At 58.5% G+C, this 17373-nt stretch overlaps 1 protein-coding gene and 1 long non-coding RNA gene across 2 annotated transcripts; one reads left to right on the forward strand and one right to left on the reverse strand.

The window, feature by feature from the left end:
- Positions 1-3006: 3006 nt before the first annotated feature.
- SPATC1L (spermatogenesis and centriole associated 1 like) lies at positions 3007-16758 on the forward strand. The gene is made up of 4 exons (XM_069474884.1): positions 3007-3202; positions 8114-8464; positions 13979-14130; positions 16163-16758. The coding sequence occupies exons 1-4, from the start codon at positions 3007-3009 to the stop codon at positions 16487-16489; spliced, it is 1026 nt and encodes a 341-aa protein (XP_069330985.1). The 3' UTR covers positions 16490-16758.
- Positions 14062-16217, reverse strand: LOC138387778 (uncharacterized). The gene is made up of 3 exons (XR_011233977.1): positions 15434-16217; positions 15149-15241; positions 14062-14836 (listed from the first exon to the last, which is right to left on the reverse strand). It is a non-coding gene; the product is annotated as an uncharacterized lncRNA (long non-coding RNA).
- Positions 16759-17373: the final 615 nt, after the last annotated feature.

Raw genomic sequence — 17373 nt, forward strand, 5'->3', positions numbered from 1 at the left:
GAATATCATGCAGCACCAACAAGAAACACGTGATCAAGCCATGAGAAGACTTGGAGGAACCTCGGGTGCGTGTGACTGAGCCGGAGAAGCCAGTCTGAAAGGCCGCGTGCCTGTGACTCCAGCCGCGCCACATTCCGGAAAAGGCAGACACTCGAAAGTGGTGGTTGCCAGGGTGGGCACGGAGGGTTCTCGGGGCAGCGCCGCTGCTCTGCGTGACGCTGCAGTGTCGGGTGCGTGTCACTGCACATTGGTCCAAACCCGCAGAACACGCAACACCAGGAGTGAGCCCTGATGCGACCCACGGACTCTGGGTGACGGTGACGCGTCAGTGTGGGGTCCCCAGTTCTCACAGGTGTCCCTCCGTGGGGCATGTTGATGGGGAAGGCGGTGCATTCGGGGGGCTCTCTTCCTCCCAACCCTGCTGGGAACCTAATACTGTTCTAAAAATAATTAAAGTCTTTAAATGAGAAGGATGAAAGCACAAGGGAAATTAGAAAGTGTTTCCAGCTGAGTGACAATAAAAATGTGACACCAAGATTCGTGGGATGTAGCTAGACAAGCTGCAAGTCCGTGAGAAAGGTTTAAAGTCAGGGCTCTGAGCTTCCCGCTTAAGAGGCTTTAACTACAATAAGTGGAAGGAAGGAAATACAAGAGCAGGAGTCAAATGCAATAAAACACAAAACGTAACAGAGTAAATCAATGAACCCGAAAGGCGGTGCTGTGAAAAGATTAATGAGCCTGTAGTTTGAGCAAGTGAGAAAGGAAACAGCCTGTATCAGGAATAAAAAGCTGCATCACTGGGGACCCGGCACGCTGTGTCCAGCCTGCTCTGCGGAGCCCGGCCCGGCCTGCGACACGTGCTCTGGGCCTCTGCGTGTCCTGCCAGGCAGCCTGCGCCCACGGCTTCTCCACGTCCGTTTCTGGTTCCCTGTCTGGGAAACCTTTGTCCTTGGAGGGTGAGACTGCAGAGGGCACAACAAGGTAGTGTGTAGAATTAATGCCAGTATTCCACCACCTGCGGGAAATGGACAAATTCCGTGAAAGACCATCGTTATCAAAATGGACAGGAGAAAAAATAGAAAATTTAAGTAGCCTTATATCTATTTAAGAAAATGAATTAGAGATTTAAAACTCTCCCAGGAGAAATCCAGGCCCAGATGGGTTCGCTGGTGAATTCTATCAAACATTTAAGAAAGAAGCAACAATCGAACACAAACACCCAGGAGGTAGAGTGGGAGCCCTTGTGAGCTCGAGTTGTAAGGCCCGTGTGGCCACACCAGACCCAGACGCTGCGAGGACAGGAGACGCAGGCCAGTCCCCTCGTGGGCACGGCAACGCTTCGCAGTGTTAACAGGCAGGGTCCCACCGCATGGTGGCAGGTGAGGCCTGGGGGCAGCCTGTCCCAGGCTGGCAGGTGCATGGCGGGAGGGGGTGTGGCCTTGAGAGGAGGTTCCTGGAGTGGGAAGAAGACAGCATGTTAAATACGGTGGCGGGAGCCAGGGGACAGCGGCTCAAGTCCCACTGGCCTTAGAGAGGGGTGCCCAGGCCTGCTGTCCAGGCAGCCCCCGCACACCTGCCTCAGTGGGCGCTGAGTCCCGCCGCCCTGACCTGAGGACGGAGCCCGCGGGTCTGGCGACGAGGCCGGGCTCAGGTTCCGTAAAGGACTTACGTCTGGGGTTTAGAAATCCCCCTTCTCTATAAAGCCTGACTCTCCTGGAAGCAACAGCGCACTAACCTGCTTGGCCGTCGGCCCCTCCTCTGCCTGCGCCTCTGCTGCGGAGGGGGAGCCCCGGGCTGGGGGGAAGACACGTGTTTGCTGCATCCCCCTCCCACGAGGAGGAGGAGGGGATGCCCGGCCGCCTCGCCGCCTCGTGGCTGCTGGTAGAGCCAGACCCGCAGAGGGGAGGGGCCAGGCTGAGTGTGTTTACTTTCCCAAGTAGTCGTGGAAGCCAGGAGTCGGGACGCTTTCACGGTGGCCTCGCTGGCCGAGGACGGGCACGGCCCAAGCAGGACCGCGGCAGGTCTGCGCCTGATTGGTCCAGAGCCTTCGGTCAGGGCCAGGTAGTGAGTGATGTGCGGTTAGCGGTGGTCGGCGTCTGAGACCCTCAGCGCTCATGGTCCATGTGGCCCCTCCGGAGGGGATGTGGCCAGCAGGTGGCCTCTGACTGCCCCTCGATGCCCCCTCCTTCCTCAGGTGTGGGACCCGGGGCCCTAATAAACGTCGGCACCAGACACCACCCCCGGTGCCGGGGACATGGCTGGCCCGCCTCCTGCCTCTGCCCGCCCCACCAAGCCAGGGCGCCCTGGGTCTGCCCCCGGTGGGCAGTGCCAAGGGAGGTGTGGCAGCCCCCGCCCCGGCCACGGCCACGTTGAAGAGGAGGCAGAGTCCCACTGTTCAGGCTGTTCCTGAGTGGTCTCCTCGGCCCTCAGGGTCCATCTCATGGTGTTTGAGGTGCATGTTCTGTGGGCCCCTGGCTTCTCCACCGTCCCCAGGGCCAGGCCTGGTCCATGCTGGCTCCAGGGGACGTCTGGGGGTCTGGGGGAGGGACGGGGGACTCTGGTCCCAGGGGAGGTCTGGGGGGAGGGGAGGGGGGGACACTGGTCCCAGGGGAGGTCTGGGGGAAGGGGAGGGGGGGACGCTGGTCCCAGGGGAGGTCTGGGGGAAGGGGAGGGGGGGACGCTGGTCCCAGGGGAGGTCTGGGGGGAGGGGAGGGGGGACACTGGTCCCAGGGGAGGTCTGGGGGAGAGAAGGGGGTACACTGGCCCCAGGGGACATCTGGGGGAAGGGGAGGGGGGACAGTGCTCCCAGAGGAGGTTTGGGGGTCTGGGGATCTGGGGGGAGGGGAGTGGAGGGAGGGAGATGCCAATAGGGCGGCGCCGTCTCTTTAAGGGCAGCGACATCACAAGGTGCGGAAGGCGCTGGAACTCCGTGCAGCTGCCCCTGTGGAGTCTGTGGGCTGGGACCGCCCTCCATGGGCTGGCCCGCAGGTGGGCGCCCAGGGCAGCATGGCAGAGCGCAGCGAGCTGATGAGCCGGCTGATGAGCGAGAACGCAGACCTGAAGAAGCAGGTGCGGCTGCTCAAGGAGAACCAGATGCTGAAGCGGCTGCTCAGCGAGAGCTGCCAGGAGAGCTGCGGCCGGCGCGACCTGCTGCTCCCCAAGGCGCCCGCGTACCCCGAGGCCTGCTCACCCGGGACTGCAGGTGAGCCACGCGCACGGGGTCCCGGCAGGCCGCGCCCCGAGAGGAGGCGCAGGACGGCAGGGCGCGGCCCGCAGGCGCGGGTGGTCATGGGCGCCCTTCCGCACCCTCAGGTCTGAGTAAGCCAAGACCACGCTGCCCCTTCTGCTGCGTGTCCTCAGGTAAGGCCCCTCCCCCCTGGGCCACCAGGGCCACACTGGCCAGTGGGAGGCGCGCGGGGTTGGCCACCGTCCCAGAAGGGCTCCCACGGGGGCTGAAGAGGGAACCGCGAAGTCTGGCGGAACCTGGGCAGGGGCAGCTGACCGCGCCCGTCTCCCGCTCCTGGTGGCCACGGGAGCTTCGCCCTGTTGTGCGGTGTCTGCTCACGCGCCACCTGCCAGAGCCAGCCTGGCGCGAGGGTGCCCAGCCCAGAGGGAGGGCCCTGCCGGGTTGCGGTGGGGGGTCCTGTCCCTGGGAGGGCAGTGTGGGGCCACGATCCCGCTCTCCACAGCGGGGACTCCAGCCCACGGTGGGTGGAGGTTTCATCACTTTCTGCAGAAGTGGCCGGTTCTGTTTTAAGGGTTTTGTGGAACAATTCCCTTTCCACGAGTGTGATTTGGGTGTGGTTCATGGTGTGACCCTCGGGGGTGGAGCCCTCACCTCGCCAGTGCCGCGTCCCTTGCTGTCCCCAAGCGCAGCCCTTGGCCTGGCCTCTGTCCGCCCCCACAGGCCACGTCAGGGGACGCCGCCAGCTGCCGAGGGGGCCTCCAGGACTGGCGAGGTCACTTCCTGCAGTCCACCTTGGACACCCCCTACCGCCCTCAGAAACGCACCTCTGAGCACGCACAGCACGTGGGAGCCGCACGCTCCACCCACCCGCTGCAGCCGGTCCACGGGGCCCTGCGAGGAACACGTGGGCACAAAGCCCGAGAGCGCTGGTGTCCCCCGGTGTGAGGGGTCCGTCCTGCGGTCTCTGCACCTCGCTCTCCAGGGGCCCTTGATGAGGGGTCTGCACGGGCAGGGGCTCCTTGCAGGGAGCGAGCAGGGGCAGCGCCTGGCCAGGAGGGGCACAGACCGTGCCGCCGCCACAGCACGTGGCTGAAGGACCCAGCGTCCACAGGGCCCGGCCGGCGGGAGCCCCAGGTCCTGCGTCCCCCCCCAGCCACTGAGCCCCCCACGCTGGCCGCTGGCTGTTTGCTGCAGGGACTGGTGCTCGTGGCGCTGGGCCTCGCCAGTGAGTGTTGGCGCTCTGGAGGCCGTTGTTGTCCAGTCCTGCCGGCACACGGCGGCTGCCAGGGGGCGCGTGGCCTGTGCTGCCCCTTGTCCTCGCCCAGGAGTTGCCTGGCACCCGGCTGGGCCACAGGGCTCGGAGCTGACCGTGTGGTCAGCTACGACAGAGCGCTGGGGCCTCCCTTACGCAGGCCGTGCCGTCCCTAGGGGGGCCCGGGTCTCCATGACTACGGCCAGCACCCCTGCCCTCGGCCCCCCCCCCCCCCCGGCAAGCCCAGATCTTGTGGGACTCTGCCTTGGGGGAGTCCCAGCCCAAGGCCACCGCCCCAGCTCAGGGCGGGCCCAGTGCGCAGCCATCGCCGGGAGGGCCCGGCCAGGGCCACCCTCTGAGCTCTGCAGCCGTGCTTGGGTCCACCCTCTCTGTTCTGGGCCTGAACCCAGAGTGCTGGGGAATGTGCCCACCCCCGGGACAGGACGCTGCTTCAGCCTGGCCCGGCCCTCAGCAGGCGCACCCTGGCCTGCGGGGCTGGCGTTTGAGCTCACGCAGCGAAACGAGTTCACGAGGAGCAGGAGCCACCGCACAGCCATGTTCCCGTGTTCCCAGGAGACCCCTAGTGGCTGTGTTCAGAGCAGGGCGTGCGCTTTAAAACCTGTTTTTTTGCTTATTAAGTAACGTGCTCATGGTTGAAGTTAAAGTTCTTTATCCCCCTGAGGTAAATAACCTTGCAAAAACTGTGTATTTTTTTTTTAATTTAGGGTTATTTCCTTTGGATTTATTTTTCTAAAAGTGGAATCACTGATTTAGAAGGAAGAGATACATTTTTTAAATACATTTTTTCGATGGCATTTTTACCTCTTTATCCTTTTAAATATCCTTAATGGTTTCTTACATTGCAGTTATATTAAGCTATTTTCTTTTTTTTTTTTTTTTGGTAGAGATGGGGGTCTCACTATGTTGCCCAGGCTGGTCTGGAACCTGTCGCCTCAGCCTCCCGAGGTGCTGGGATTGTGGCGCGAGCCACCGCGCCCGGCCTGTATGAGGCTATCCTGGCTCCTGAGTCTGTTTAGCTATTTCCCACATGTATATCCTTCACATTGATTAGCAAGGTGTAAGTTTGACAAGTTAACACAACATTCTTGGTGCATTTCATGTTATTCGTCCCCATTGTGGACGAGCTGTCTTGGCAGGGTGTCCTCAGAGTGGTCAGTGTCGCCGTGCAGGAGGCTGCTGATTTGCGAATACCCACCCTGTCCAGCCCCTCCCTTCGGATTGTCACTCCACTGAGGTTTCTGGTTCACCCTCTCGCATTTCCGAAGTCTACGCTGGCAGTATTTACAAATGGCCGTTTTAAATGAGGTGCCAGCACGAATCCATCTTTGCCTTCGTGACCCAGAGCCCGGCTCTCGCCTTGACTCGAGGGGCCTCCTCGGGACGGAGGGGGAGGCCCCGAGCCCCCTGCTCCTGGTGGGGGGTTGACCAACGGCCCCATCTCCCAGGGGTGGAGGGTGCACTGGCTGGCGCCGGGGAACAGTCCTTTGAGCTCTTAAATGTTAAAGACCAAAAAAGATTGAGAAATGGCTCATTTGTTCAGTTTTTGTGACCGTGTCTCGGTGTCGGGAGTGGTGCCCTCAGCTTTTCCCCGGGGCCTGTCCCTGGGGACTGGTCGCCACACAGCCGCTGGGCGCCGCCCCTCGCTGTCTGCTCCTGACCCCTGTTTGGACGAGGTTTCGTGCCATTATTTCTGGATTCTATGTTTACATGTGCCTGGCTATGGTTTTCTTTCTGGGGTTGTCTTTGTGGGCATTTGATACCAGAGTTGTGACAAAGTTTGAGCCTTAACTGAGCATCTTTTAATTTTTTCCAGCCTTCCGACCTTGTTTTTGCGATACAGGGGTGAGGAATTGCTGGGAACTTGACGGAGCTTGCCCCAGACCTCCAGGCCTGCAGCCCTTTGGGGATAATTGTTTTATAACTTTGAGACTTTTCTTCTTTGTTTATTGGTTAATTTAGGTCTTCTACTTCTTAAGTCGTTTAAAAGCAATTTGTGGCTGGGTGTGGTGGCTCATGCCTGTAGTCCCAGCACTTTGGGAGGTCCAGGAGGAGGATGGCTTGATGCCAGGAATTCAAGACCAGCCTGGGCAACATAGCAAGACCCCGTCTCTACAAAAAATTTAAAACATTAGCCAGGTGTGGTGATGTGCGCCTGTGGTCCAAGGTACTTGGGAGGCTGAGGCAGGATCGCTTGAGCCCAGGAGTTCAAGGTTATACTGAACTGCACTCCAGCCTGGGTGACAGAGCAAGAGCATATCTCTCTGAAAAGAAAAAGTAATTTCCCAGAAGATATGTTTTGTTGAAATTTTAAATTAAGATACAATTGTGCATAAAAAAGAATGTTAAGTCTCTGGGTGGGAGGCTGTGAAACCGGCGGGGCCTGGCTGGGTTCCCACGTGGGCGGGAGGCAGGCCACACACACACACGACTTTGCTTCTCTTGGACTTTTTTTCCTCTTTGAAAACATTTCTGAGACCAGATTCATTGGTTCTTTCATAGGCAGATTTTAAGGTGTAATTTTTTGATATAGCTCTTAACACAGTTCCTCAAATGTGCGTGTGCTTTAGTGGTGGGAGAATAAACTCATGGGCAGAAAGGCATTTCATAAGCCATAAAAGCATGGATAAGTTGAATTTGACCAGGGATTAGGGAACTCCCAAGTGACCTCATCAGCCTGGTTTGAGAAGACCAAGTACTGGGGAGGTTATGGGAGCAGCAGCTGTGGGCGGGCACGGGACTTCCGCCGCTGTCGTTGGGGGAAGCAAGAATGACAAACGAGCACGCCCCCGAGCCCAGGTGTGGGCTGTGGAGGACAAGCATTTCCCCACCCCACGAGCCCAGGTGTGGGCTGTGGAGGACGAGCACGTCCCTGGCCCAGGTGTGGGCTGTGGAGGATGAGCATCCCTCCCCCGAGCCCAGGTGTGGGCTGTAGAGGATGCCCCTGAGCCCAGGTGTGGGCTGTGGAGGATGAGCATCCCTCCCCCGAGCCCAGGTGTGGGCTGTAGAGGATGCCCCTGAGCCCAGGTGAGGGCTGTGGAGGATGAGCACCGCTCCCCCCTGAGCCCAGGTGTGGGTTGTAGAGGATGCCCACCGAGCACCCAAGAAGGCTGGTTACAGCTTTGCTTTTACACAAACCTGCAAATAGCCCCACGTCCACCAATAGGGCAATGAATAAGTCACTGTATGAGAGAGAGTGTGACACGCACTCAAGTGTACACGTGTGCCAGGAAATGGCTACACGAGCCAGGTAGCTACCAGATGACTCAGCACGGGCAAACCGCAAAGACACGATGCCACAGCGCAGAGTCCTGTGCAGAGGGAAACGTACAGGGTGACACCATTTGCGTGAAACTAGAGGAGCTCACAGAAGCCGCTCCGTAGCGTGGTTGCACAGTGGGCAGGAGGCACGCGGCGGAGGCTCATCGTGCCATGGGCCGAGGCCGGTGCTCCCACGGCAGGGCGGTCGCCTGCGGCCACTTCGCCCTCGTCCAGCACCTGCTCTCGAGGCCGGGGGAAGGAAGAGGGCTCTGAAGCCAGGAAAACGCCAGCCGGCCTCAGAGCTTGGGGGTGGGTGCGCGAGGGGTCCCTAAGGTGTTCTCTGCCCCTCTCGGGATGTCTGAGCCTGACTTCTCGTCCCTTTCCTCCTGCCCCAGTTCCAGATTTCGGAAGGTTCACCAGTGTCCCCGAGGTGCCCTCCCAGCTGCAGACATCCTCCCTGGAGGACCTGCTGTGCTCGCACGCCCCCCTCTCCAGCGAGGACGACAGCTCCCCGGGCTGCGCAGTCCCCTCCCAGGCGCCCTTCAAGGCCTTCCTCAGCCCCCAGGAGCTGCGTGCCCCCCGAGATGCCGACGGGCTGCTGTCCCCGCTCCTGAGCCCCTTGCAGAACTCGCTGGGTGACAAGACCCTGCTGGAGCCCCGGGGGACGGCGCGGCCTAAGAAGGTGTGCTTCTCGGAGAGCAGCCTGCCCACCGGGGACAGACCCAGGAGGAGCTACTACCTCAGCGGTACGGCGGGCGCGGGGGCAGCTGGGGGCCGGCTTCTCCCTCTGGGAACTCGGAGCGGATGGGGAGAGCCAGGCGGGAGGCCGGGGTCCAGGGCTGTCCTGTCCTAAACTTCTGCCGTCTTTTTTTTAAAAAATTGTGTTGCTTGTCTTCTTCCTGTGGAGTTTTAAGAGTTCTTTATGTATGCCGGGCACAAGCCTTTTTTTGGGTATATATTTTGCAGACGTGGGCTTCTAGTCTATTGCTTTTCCATTTTCATAATGTTTTTTGATGAGCAAAACTGTTTAATTTGCTGAAGTCCAGTTTATTGATTTTTTTTTGTATTTCATGCTTTTTATGTTCAATTTAAGAAATCTTTGCCAAACCTAAGGTGGCAAAGATTCTCTCCCATGTGTTTTTCTAGACATGTTATAGCTTTAGGTTTTGCATTTAGGTCTCTGAGCAACTCCAAGTTACTTTTTGTGCATGGTGGTATGCGGTTTGCACACAGAGACCCACTTCTCGCGCCAGAGCTTGAACACATTGTCCTTTTCCAACTGATTGCCTGGACACCTTTGTCAAAACTCCATTGTCCACATGTGTGTGAGGCTATTTCCGGACTTTCCACATGGTTCCATTTACCTATGTTGGGTCCACGTGCGTGTGAGATTCCTGTAGCTTTATAATAAGACTATAAATCAGGTAATGTAAGTTCAACTTTGTCCCCCTTTTTCAATGTTTTTTTGGCTATTTTAGGTCCTTTGCATTTCCATACAAATTTTAGAATTAGCTTGTCCATTTCTACAAACGAATCTTGCTGGGATTTTGATTGAGATTATCCTGGGCCTGTGGACCAGTTAGATCAATTTTCAGAGAAATGACACCTTAGCAACGTCTGCTCTTTTGATGAACACTATATATATCTGTTTATTTAGGTCCTTAACAATTTTCTTAGCAATGTTTTATAGTTTTCTATGTATACATCTTAGTATTTCATGCATATTTATATATATATATATATATATATATTTTTTTTTTTTTTTTTTGAGACAGTCTTGCTCTATCACCCAGGCTAGAGTGCAGTGGCGTCAGCCTAGCTCACAGCAGCTTCAAACTCTTGGGCTCAAGTGATTCTCCTGCCTCAGCCTCCTGAGTAGCTGGGACTACAGGCGCCACCCCCACGCCTGGCTAGTTTTTCTATTTTTAGTAGAGACGAGGTCTCGCTCTTGCTCAGGCTGGTCTCCAACTCCTGAGCTCAAGTGATCCTCCTGCCTCGGCCTCCCAGAGTGCTGGGATTACAGGTGTGAGCCACCAGTATTTCATATTTTTGATGCTGTAATAAATCATATTGTCTGTATCAATATAAAATGCTGATGCTGTTTCTAGTGTACAGCAACACAGCTGAGCTTTATGTATCTTCACATGTGATGGTTACGTTTCTGTGTCAAGTTGACTGGGCCACAGGGCAGCCAGATCCTGGGTCAAACGTTGTTCTGAGCGTGCTTGCGAGGGTGTTTCTGTGTGAGGTTGACATTCACGTTGGTAGATTGAATAAAGCAGCTTGCTCTTCCCCTGCGCGTGGGGTCACCCCATCAGTGGAGTGGCATCGACCCTCCCTCCAGCGGGAGAGAACTGCCGCCCGCCTGCCCGGGACCCCCGCGCGCCGGCCCTCCCGCCGGCCGACGGCAGCCCCCGTGATCCTGGGAGCCGGTTCCCCGTGATCTCGTCACACACACACCTCCTGGTGGTTGTGTTTCTCTGGAGAAGCCCGACTAACACAGCCTTATAGTCTGAAACTTTACGAAACTAATTCATTTGTTCTAGTAGATTTTTCTGTAGATTCCTGAGGATTTTCCATGTAGATGATTATGTTGTCTGTGAATGAAGACAAGTTTATTGTGTCATTCCCAATTCGTGTGCCTTTCCCTTCTTTTTCTTGTCCTGTTGCACTGGCTAGAAGCTCTAGAACAATGTTGGAAAGCAGTGTTGACAGTGGGCATCCTTGTCTTTTCCTGACGCAGGGAAGCTTTCAGTCCAGAAATCCGGTGTGACGCTGGCTAAGGTTTCTGTGACGCCCTTCATCAGGCCAAGACGGTCCCTTTAAGTTCTGGTTTGTTTATTTGTCGTGATGGATGTTGGATTTTATCACATGTTTTTTTTTGCATCTATTGAGATGAGCATTTGGTTTTCATTTGTAATCTGTTATTATGGTAAATCACATGGTTTGATTTTTGAGTGTTAAACCAACCTTCTATCCCTGAGATAAAACCCCTTTGGTCATGATGTAATAATATGGTACTTTTTTTGTACTGTTAGATTCAGTTTGCTAAAATTTTGTTAAGAATTTGAGCTACCCATGAAGTGCTCTGTAGTTTTCTTGTAATGTCATTTTCTGGTTTGAGTATCAGTGTTGGCCTGAAGGAATCAAGTGGAAAGTATTTCCTGCTCTTTAATTATCTGGAAGAGTTTGTGTGGAATTGGTATTATTTATTCCTTAAATGTCTGGTAGAATTCAGCACTGAAAACACCTGAGCCTTGAATTTTCTCTGTCGGAATGTTTTTCCCCTTGCAAGTTCCATTTCCTTGCCGTGCTGACCGAAATCAAGGCTGCCGAGGCAGAAGTAATTGGGTAAAGGTTCGTCGGAAGCCAATGTGAGGACCGACCTGAGGAGACACCCAGCCAGGTTGTGGGTTCCCAGTGTGTCACAGTTGGGATGTCCAGGAGAAGGTGGGGGACTCTTGACACCAGAGCTGTCCCTGCCCGTTGCAGGGCGCCGCGCGGAAGTGGCGCTTGCTGGGCGCAGCTGGCAACGTGCGGGTGCGGCCAGGCAGCACGACCAGTGAGACTGTGCGTCTGAGGCGGATCAGCGTCCTTGGCCGTGTCCGCAGGCCACGCGCTGATCAGTGTGTCAGTGCGTTGAGGAGCTCGTGGTAAGGCTCTTTACTCAGGCACAGATGTCACCGTGAATCGCGAGACCGTCCCAAGGTGGGTGAATTTGAAAGCCTGTTTACTTTTAAACTGTCAAACGGGACCTGTAGGCTGTCAGACATGAGGCTATTCGATCGTTTATTTCTTCCTGAGTGAACTTTGGTAGTCTGCGTCTTAAAGAATTGGTCCATTTCACCTAAGTTGTCAAACTTATTGGCATAAGGTCATGCCTAATGTTTCCTCATTGCCCTTGTAACGTCTGTAGGGTCTGTGGTGTCGTCTCCAATTTCTGACAGTCGCAATTTTTGTCTTCTTTCTTTTTTACCCTAAGTCTGGCTAGAGATTTATCCATTGCATTGACTTTTTTATTTGAAGGATAGGTTTTTGGCTGGATCGTAGAGGGCCTGGGTTGGACTAGAAGTCATTTCTAGAACATTTCAGGGTTAGCACATTTCTTCTGCCTAATTTATGTTTTAGAGAGAGGGGGAGGGGACAGAGTTCGATTCCTGGTCAGAGAAACGCACGATGCCAGGGGAGCTTGCGCCCTGCCCACGGCCGTCTGCCCTGACGTGCCCCTGGGGGCGTCTGGCCCTCATCCCCGACTCCTCGGGGCTCCCTGCGGCCTTGCCTCTTGCCTCGTGACTGGGAGAGACATGCATGAGAAACCACGAAACGTTGTTGAAGACCTAAATAAGGAAGACCTAAATAAATAGGAAAACTTGTATTCATGGATCAGAAGACTTTATAGTGTTCAATAATCAATAATTTTGATGGGGATTGCATTGATTTTATAGCATCCCAGCTGGCTTCTTTGCAGAAATCGATGAGCTGAACCTTAAATTCACACGGAAATGCAAGGGGCCCAGAGTAGGTAAAACCACCTCGAAAGGAGAGCAGAGCGGGAGGGCTCACACTGCCCACTTTAGGAGCTTGCGGCAAACTCACGGTGGTCACGACGTGTGACGCTGCCGTAGGACAGACAGTCAGGCCTGTGGGACTGAACTGGGAGCCCAGAAACAGACCTGCGAGTTTGCGGTTTGGACACGAGCGCCAGGACCACCGACGGAGACCAACAGTCTGTGCCAGCCGTGCCGGGACACCGGACATCCGTGTGCAGAAGAATGAACTTGGATCCTGGCTTCACACAGCACACAAACATCAACTGAAAATGGATCAAAGACCTAAGGTCCAACAGAGCTGCGATCATAAAACTCTTAGAAGAAAACAGGGTTACGTTTCACAGCCCTAGACTTGGCAGTGGATTCTTAGACATGCACCAAAGAAAGCGTAAGCAACAAAGGGAACATAGATACGTTGGACTTTATCAGAAGTAAAAACTTCTGTGCTTCAAAGGACAGTATCGAGAGAAAAGTCAGCCCAGCGAGTGGGAGAAAATACTTGTAAATCGAGTGTTGACACCGACCGGCATCCAGACCGTGTGGAGCTCTGGGTGTCACGTGTGGGCTGCTGCCCGAGGGAGGGAAGAGGTGTCCGCAGGTGACAGGGCCGGGGCTGGTCCCCAGTGGCAGATCTCACAAGACCTCACCCAGCTGACAGTGTCGGGGTCTGGATCAGGGATTGCGTTTGGGAAAGTTCCAGGGGCTTTAGGAGAAGTTTTAGGACTGGGCCGTGACGTGTCTCCCGTAGGGATGAAAGAGCAGAGCTTGGACGTGGCGCGTCCGGGTGGGGCTCACTCCTGGCCGGGCAGAGGCCTTGGGGCGGGGGGCTTCGTGCAGCTGACCTGTGCTCTGGCCGCGCTGACCTGGGCTGGGCCCGAGTCAGGTGGGGCCGGGCCATCCCCAGAGCCATCTTGTCAGCTGGGGCTTCAGGGGCCTGGAGGGAGTTTTTACTGAATCTGGGCACTTTGACATCTCTCAGATCCAGATGCACCTTATTTTTCAAAGAACTCGCAGCTTCGGAGGGCGTGGTGAGCGCAGCTCTTTGTGAATGACTCCAGTGGCCTCAGAGGCCGTGCTGGGGAGTGGGGATTGGGAAGCAGGTTGAGGGGCTGTCAGAGTGTCCTGAGCAATGTCACGGAAATGACTGAAAATGGAATCTCCTGCCGCCCCAGCCGTCCTCTCCACAGATGTAGGAAAGAGTGCAATGGTTTTATTATTGAATAAACGTTAAATCAGCCCTCAACGCCCGAGGTTGCCATGACAGGGAGACTCTCACCCGCCCTTTCTCCTAGCCAGGCAGGTGCCTGGTCCTAGGGCAGGTACCTCTGTGGCTCGAAGGGGTCACACCTTGAGCCGTGCACCAGGGCCGACTACCCTGGTGACAGGGGACAAGAAAACATGCCAGAGGCTCAGCAGCCTTTTTAAAAAGTTGGCCCACATCCCAAAGGGGCAGAGAAAGGAGCCGCCTTACACATTTCCCAAGGAAACATTCTAAGAGCAGGGAGGAGGGAACAGGTGTTTTGCCCTTTGGCACCAAAAAGTTGTCCCGTTTTCTCTGAGGTTTGTACTCACGGTGATGGTGGGGTTGGGGCAGGGGAGGGGCTGTGAAGGGGGCAGTGGGTCCTTTTCTTGAAAATGGGTCCTGGAGGGCGGCAGGTGCGGCTGCCCTGGCCTGGACCCGCCCCGACCTTGCCTGGGTCTCCCCAGCAGAGATCCAGAGCTTCGCGGGCACCGAGAAGGACGGGCGCATCGTCGGGGAGATCGCCTTCCAGCTGGACCGGCGTATCCTGGCCTACGTCTTCCCTGGCGTGACGCGGCTCTACGGCTTCACTGTGTCCAACATCCCAGAGAAGATCAAGCAGGTGCGCCCCTGGGGCCCGGGACCCTCACTGCCCGGGGCAGGGGTCCGTGGCCTCATGACTGGGCACTCCCGAGGCTCCCGGCCCCAGGCCTCACGGTGTGGTGCCTGTGCTCAGTGCCTGTGCTCGGTGCTTATTATGCTCAGTGCCTGTGCTGGGTGCTTGTGCTCAGTGCCTGTGCTCAGTGCCTGTGCTCAATGCTTGTTCTGGGTGCTTGTGCTCAGTGCCTGTGCTTGGTGCTTGTGCTCAGTGCCTGTGCTTGGTGTTTATGCTCAGTGCTTGTGCTTAGTGCCTGTGCATGGTGCTTGTAAGGGGCCCAAGGCAGAGGCCCGACTGCTGTCCCTGACACTGTCTGTGCAGACTCTGCTGGGCAGGATTCCCCCATCCAAGCTGTCAGGAAGACAGCTCTGCCTCAACCCTCGTCCACACGGGGCCAGAGACCACCCTGACCCTGGTGCCCCAGCCCTGTGAGGTCCCCAGAATTGCCTGCCACTGCAGTGGGGCTTCCCTCTCAGCCCCACAACCTGTGCGCTGTGACCCTAGACCTGCTGCCCCCCTCTGTGCGCTGTGACCCTGGACCTCCCCCCCACTGTGCGCTGTGACCCTAGACTTGCTGCCCCCCACTGTGCGCTGTGACCCTAGACCTGCCCCCCACTGTGCGCTGTGACCCTGGACCTCCCCCCCACTGTGCGCTGTGACCCTAGACCTGCTGCCCCCACTGTGCGCTGTGACCCTAGACCTGCCCCCCACTGTGCGCTGTGACCCTAGACCTGCCCCCCACTGTGCGCTGTGACCCTAGACCTGCCGCCCCCCGCTGTGCGCTGTGACCCTAGACCTGCCCCCCACTGTGCGCTGTGACCCTAGACCTGCCCCCCACTGTGCGCTGTGACCCTAGACCTGCCCCCCACTGTGCGCTGTGACCCTAGACCTGCCCCCCACTGTGCGCTGTGACCCTAGGCCTGCCCCCCACTGTGCGCTGTGACCCTAGGCCTGCCCTCCACTGTGCGCTGTGACCCTGGACCTGCCCCCCGCTGTGCGCTGTGACCCTGGACCTGCCCCCCGCTGTGCGCTGTGACCCTAGGCCTGCCCCCCGCTGTGCGCTGTGACCCTAGACCTGCCGCCCACTGTGCGCTGTGACCCTAGACCTGCCCCCCACTGTGCGCTGTGACCCTAGGCCTGCCCCCCACTGTGGGCTGTGACCCTAGGCCTGCCCCCCACTATGGGCTGTGACCCTAGACCTGCCGCCCCCCGCTGTGCGCTGTGACCCTGGACCTGCCGCCCCCCGCTGTGCGCTGTGACCCTAGACCTGCTGCCCCCCGCTGTGCGCTGTGACCCTAGACCTGCCCCCCACTGTGCGCTGTGACCCTGGACCTGCCGCCCCCCACTGTGCGCTGTGACCCTAGACCTGCCCCCCGCTGTGCGCTGTGACCCTAGACCTGCCCCCCGCTGTGCGCTGTGACCCTAGACCTGCCCCCCGCTGTGCGCTGTGACCCTAGACCTGCCCCCCGCTGTGCGCTGTGACCCTAGACCTGCCCCCCACTGTGCGCTGTGACCCTAGACCTGCCCCCCGCTGTGCGCTGTGACCCTGGACCTGCCCCCCGCTGTGCGCTGTGACCCTGGACCTGCCCCCCGCTGTGCGCTGTGACCCTAGACCTGCCCCCCGCTGTGCGCTGTGACCCTGGACCTGCCGCCCCCCACTGTGCGCTGTGACCCTAGACCTGCCGCCCCCCACTGTGCGCTGTGACCCTGGACCTGCTGCCCCCCACTGTGCGCTGTGACCCTAGACCTGCCCCCCACTGTGCGCTGCGACCCTGGACCTGCCCCCCGCTGTGCGCTGTGACCCTGGACCTGCCGCCCCCCACTGTGCGCTGTGACCCTAGACCTGCCCCCCACTGTGCGCTGCGACCCTGGACCTGCCCCCCGCTGTGCGCTGTGACCCTGGACCTGCCGCCCCCCACTGTGCGCTGTGACCCTAGACCTGCCCCCCACTGTGCGCTGCGACCCTGGACCTCCCTGCTGTGCCCTGTGTCTCCAGACCTCCATCAAGTCCCTGGACGGCTCCGTGGACGAGAAGAAGCTGCGCGAGCTGACCCACCGCTACCTGACGCTCACCGCGCGGCTGGAGAAGCTGGGCTACAGCCGCGACGTGCACCCCGTGTTCAGCGAGTTCCTCATCAACACCTACGGCATCCTGAAGCAGCGGCCCGACCTGCGCGCCAACCCGCTGCACAGCAGCCCGGCCGCGCTGCGCAAGCTGGTCATCGACATCGTGCCCCCCAAGTTCCTGGGCGACTCGCTGCTGCTGCTCAACTGCCTGTGCGAGCTCTCCAAGGAGGACAGCAAGCCGCTCTTCGCCTGGTGAGCCCGCCGGCGCCGCCGCCTTTGCTGCAATAAACGCGTTTGTTCCAACCTGGGGGCCAACGTGCCTCCTGCGCGTACCCCCCTCCCCAGGGGGAAGGGCCGCCCGGCCGCGCCGACAGCGCCCGGGAGCGGGCGCCTCCGCGGACCGGCTGCCGGTGCCCCGCAGCCCGCGCCGCCCGCGCCGCAGCACTTGCTGCACTTTATTAAAATCATCTGTTTACCTGCTGCCGTTACCTCTGGCTCTTTGAGGGCGTGGAGAGCGCCTGGGTCCCGCTCCGCCTGCAGGAGGGGCCAGCCGGGTGTGGAGCGCCCGGAGGGGCGGGGCCCGCCTGCAGGACCGCGCCCACCTGCAGGACCGCGCCCACCTGCAGGACCGCGGCCACCTGCGCTCCGCGCCCACCAGCGTGCGGCGCCTCCGCCAAGTCCCCCTCCGCCCGTGCAAGGGCGCCGGTCGGACTGGCTCAGAGCCACCCCAGTGACCTCATTTTGATCGCCCCGTCTGCAAGTCCAGTCACATTCTGAAGTGCAGGGGCTCAGGGCTTCAACGGAGGATTTTGGGGGGACGCAGTTCAGCCCACACAGACCCATCCTCCCCTCCCAGACTCCAGGCGTGGGCCCGGCTGGGGGACTCCGTGTGCTCCGAGTCACCGGACCCCTCCCTCGTCCCAGGCCCCCTGAGTGGCCCCAGGAGGTGGGGTCCCCACGGCCCACATGGCTGCGGGTCCGAGATCCGGGCGCTCCTTGCCCGGGCCCCGCGGTTACCCCCAGCGCTGCCGGCGGCTGCTCGCGGGAGGAGCCTGCGGGATGTGAGGGCACCTGGCGGGGGCAGAGCTGCACTCCAGGACCAGGGTAGCCACGTGGCCTGTGGCCCCAATTAAAATGGTT

This window comes from Eulemur rufifrons, chromosome 7 (assembly GCF_041146395.1).
Source record: "Eulemur rufifrons isolate Redbay chromosome 7, OSU_ERuf_1, whole genome shotgun sequence".
NCBI classification, from domain to species: Eukaryota; Metazoa; Chordata; class Mammalia; order Primates; family Lemuridae; genus Eulemur; species Eulemur rufifrons.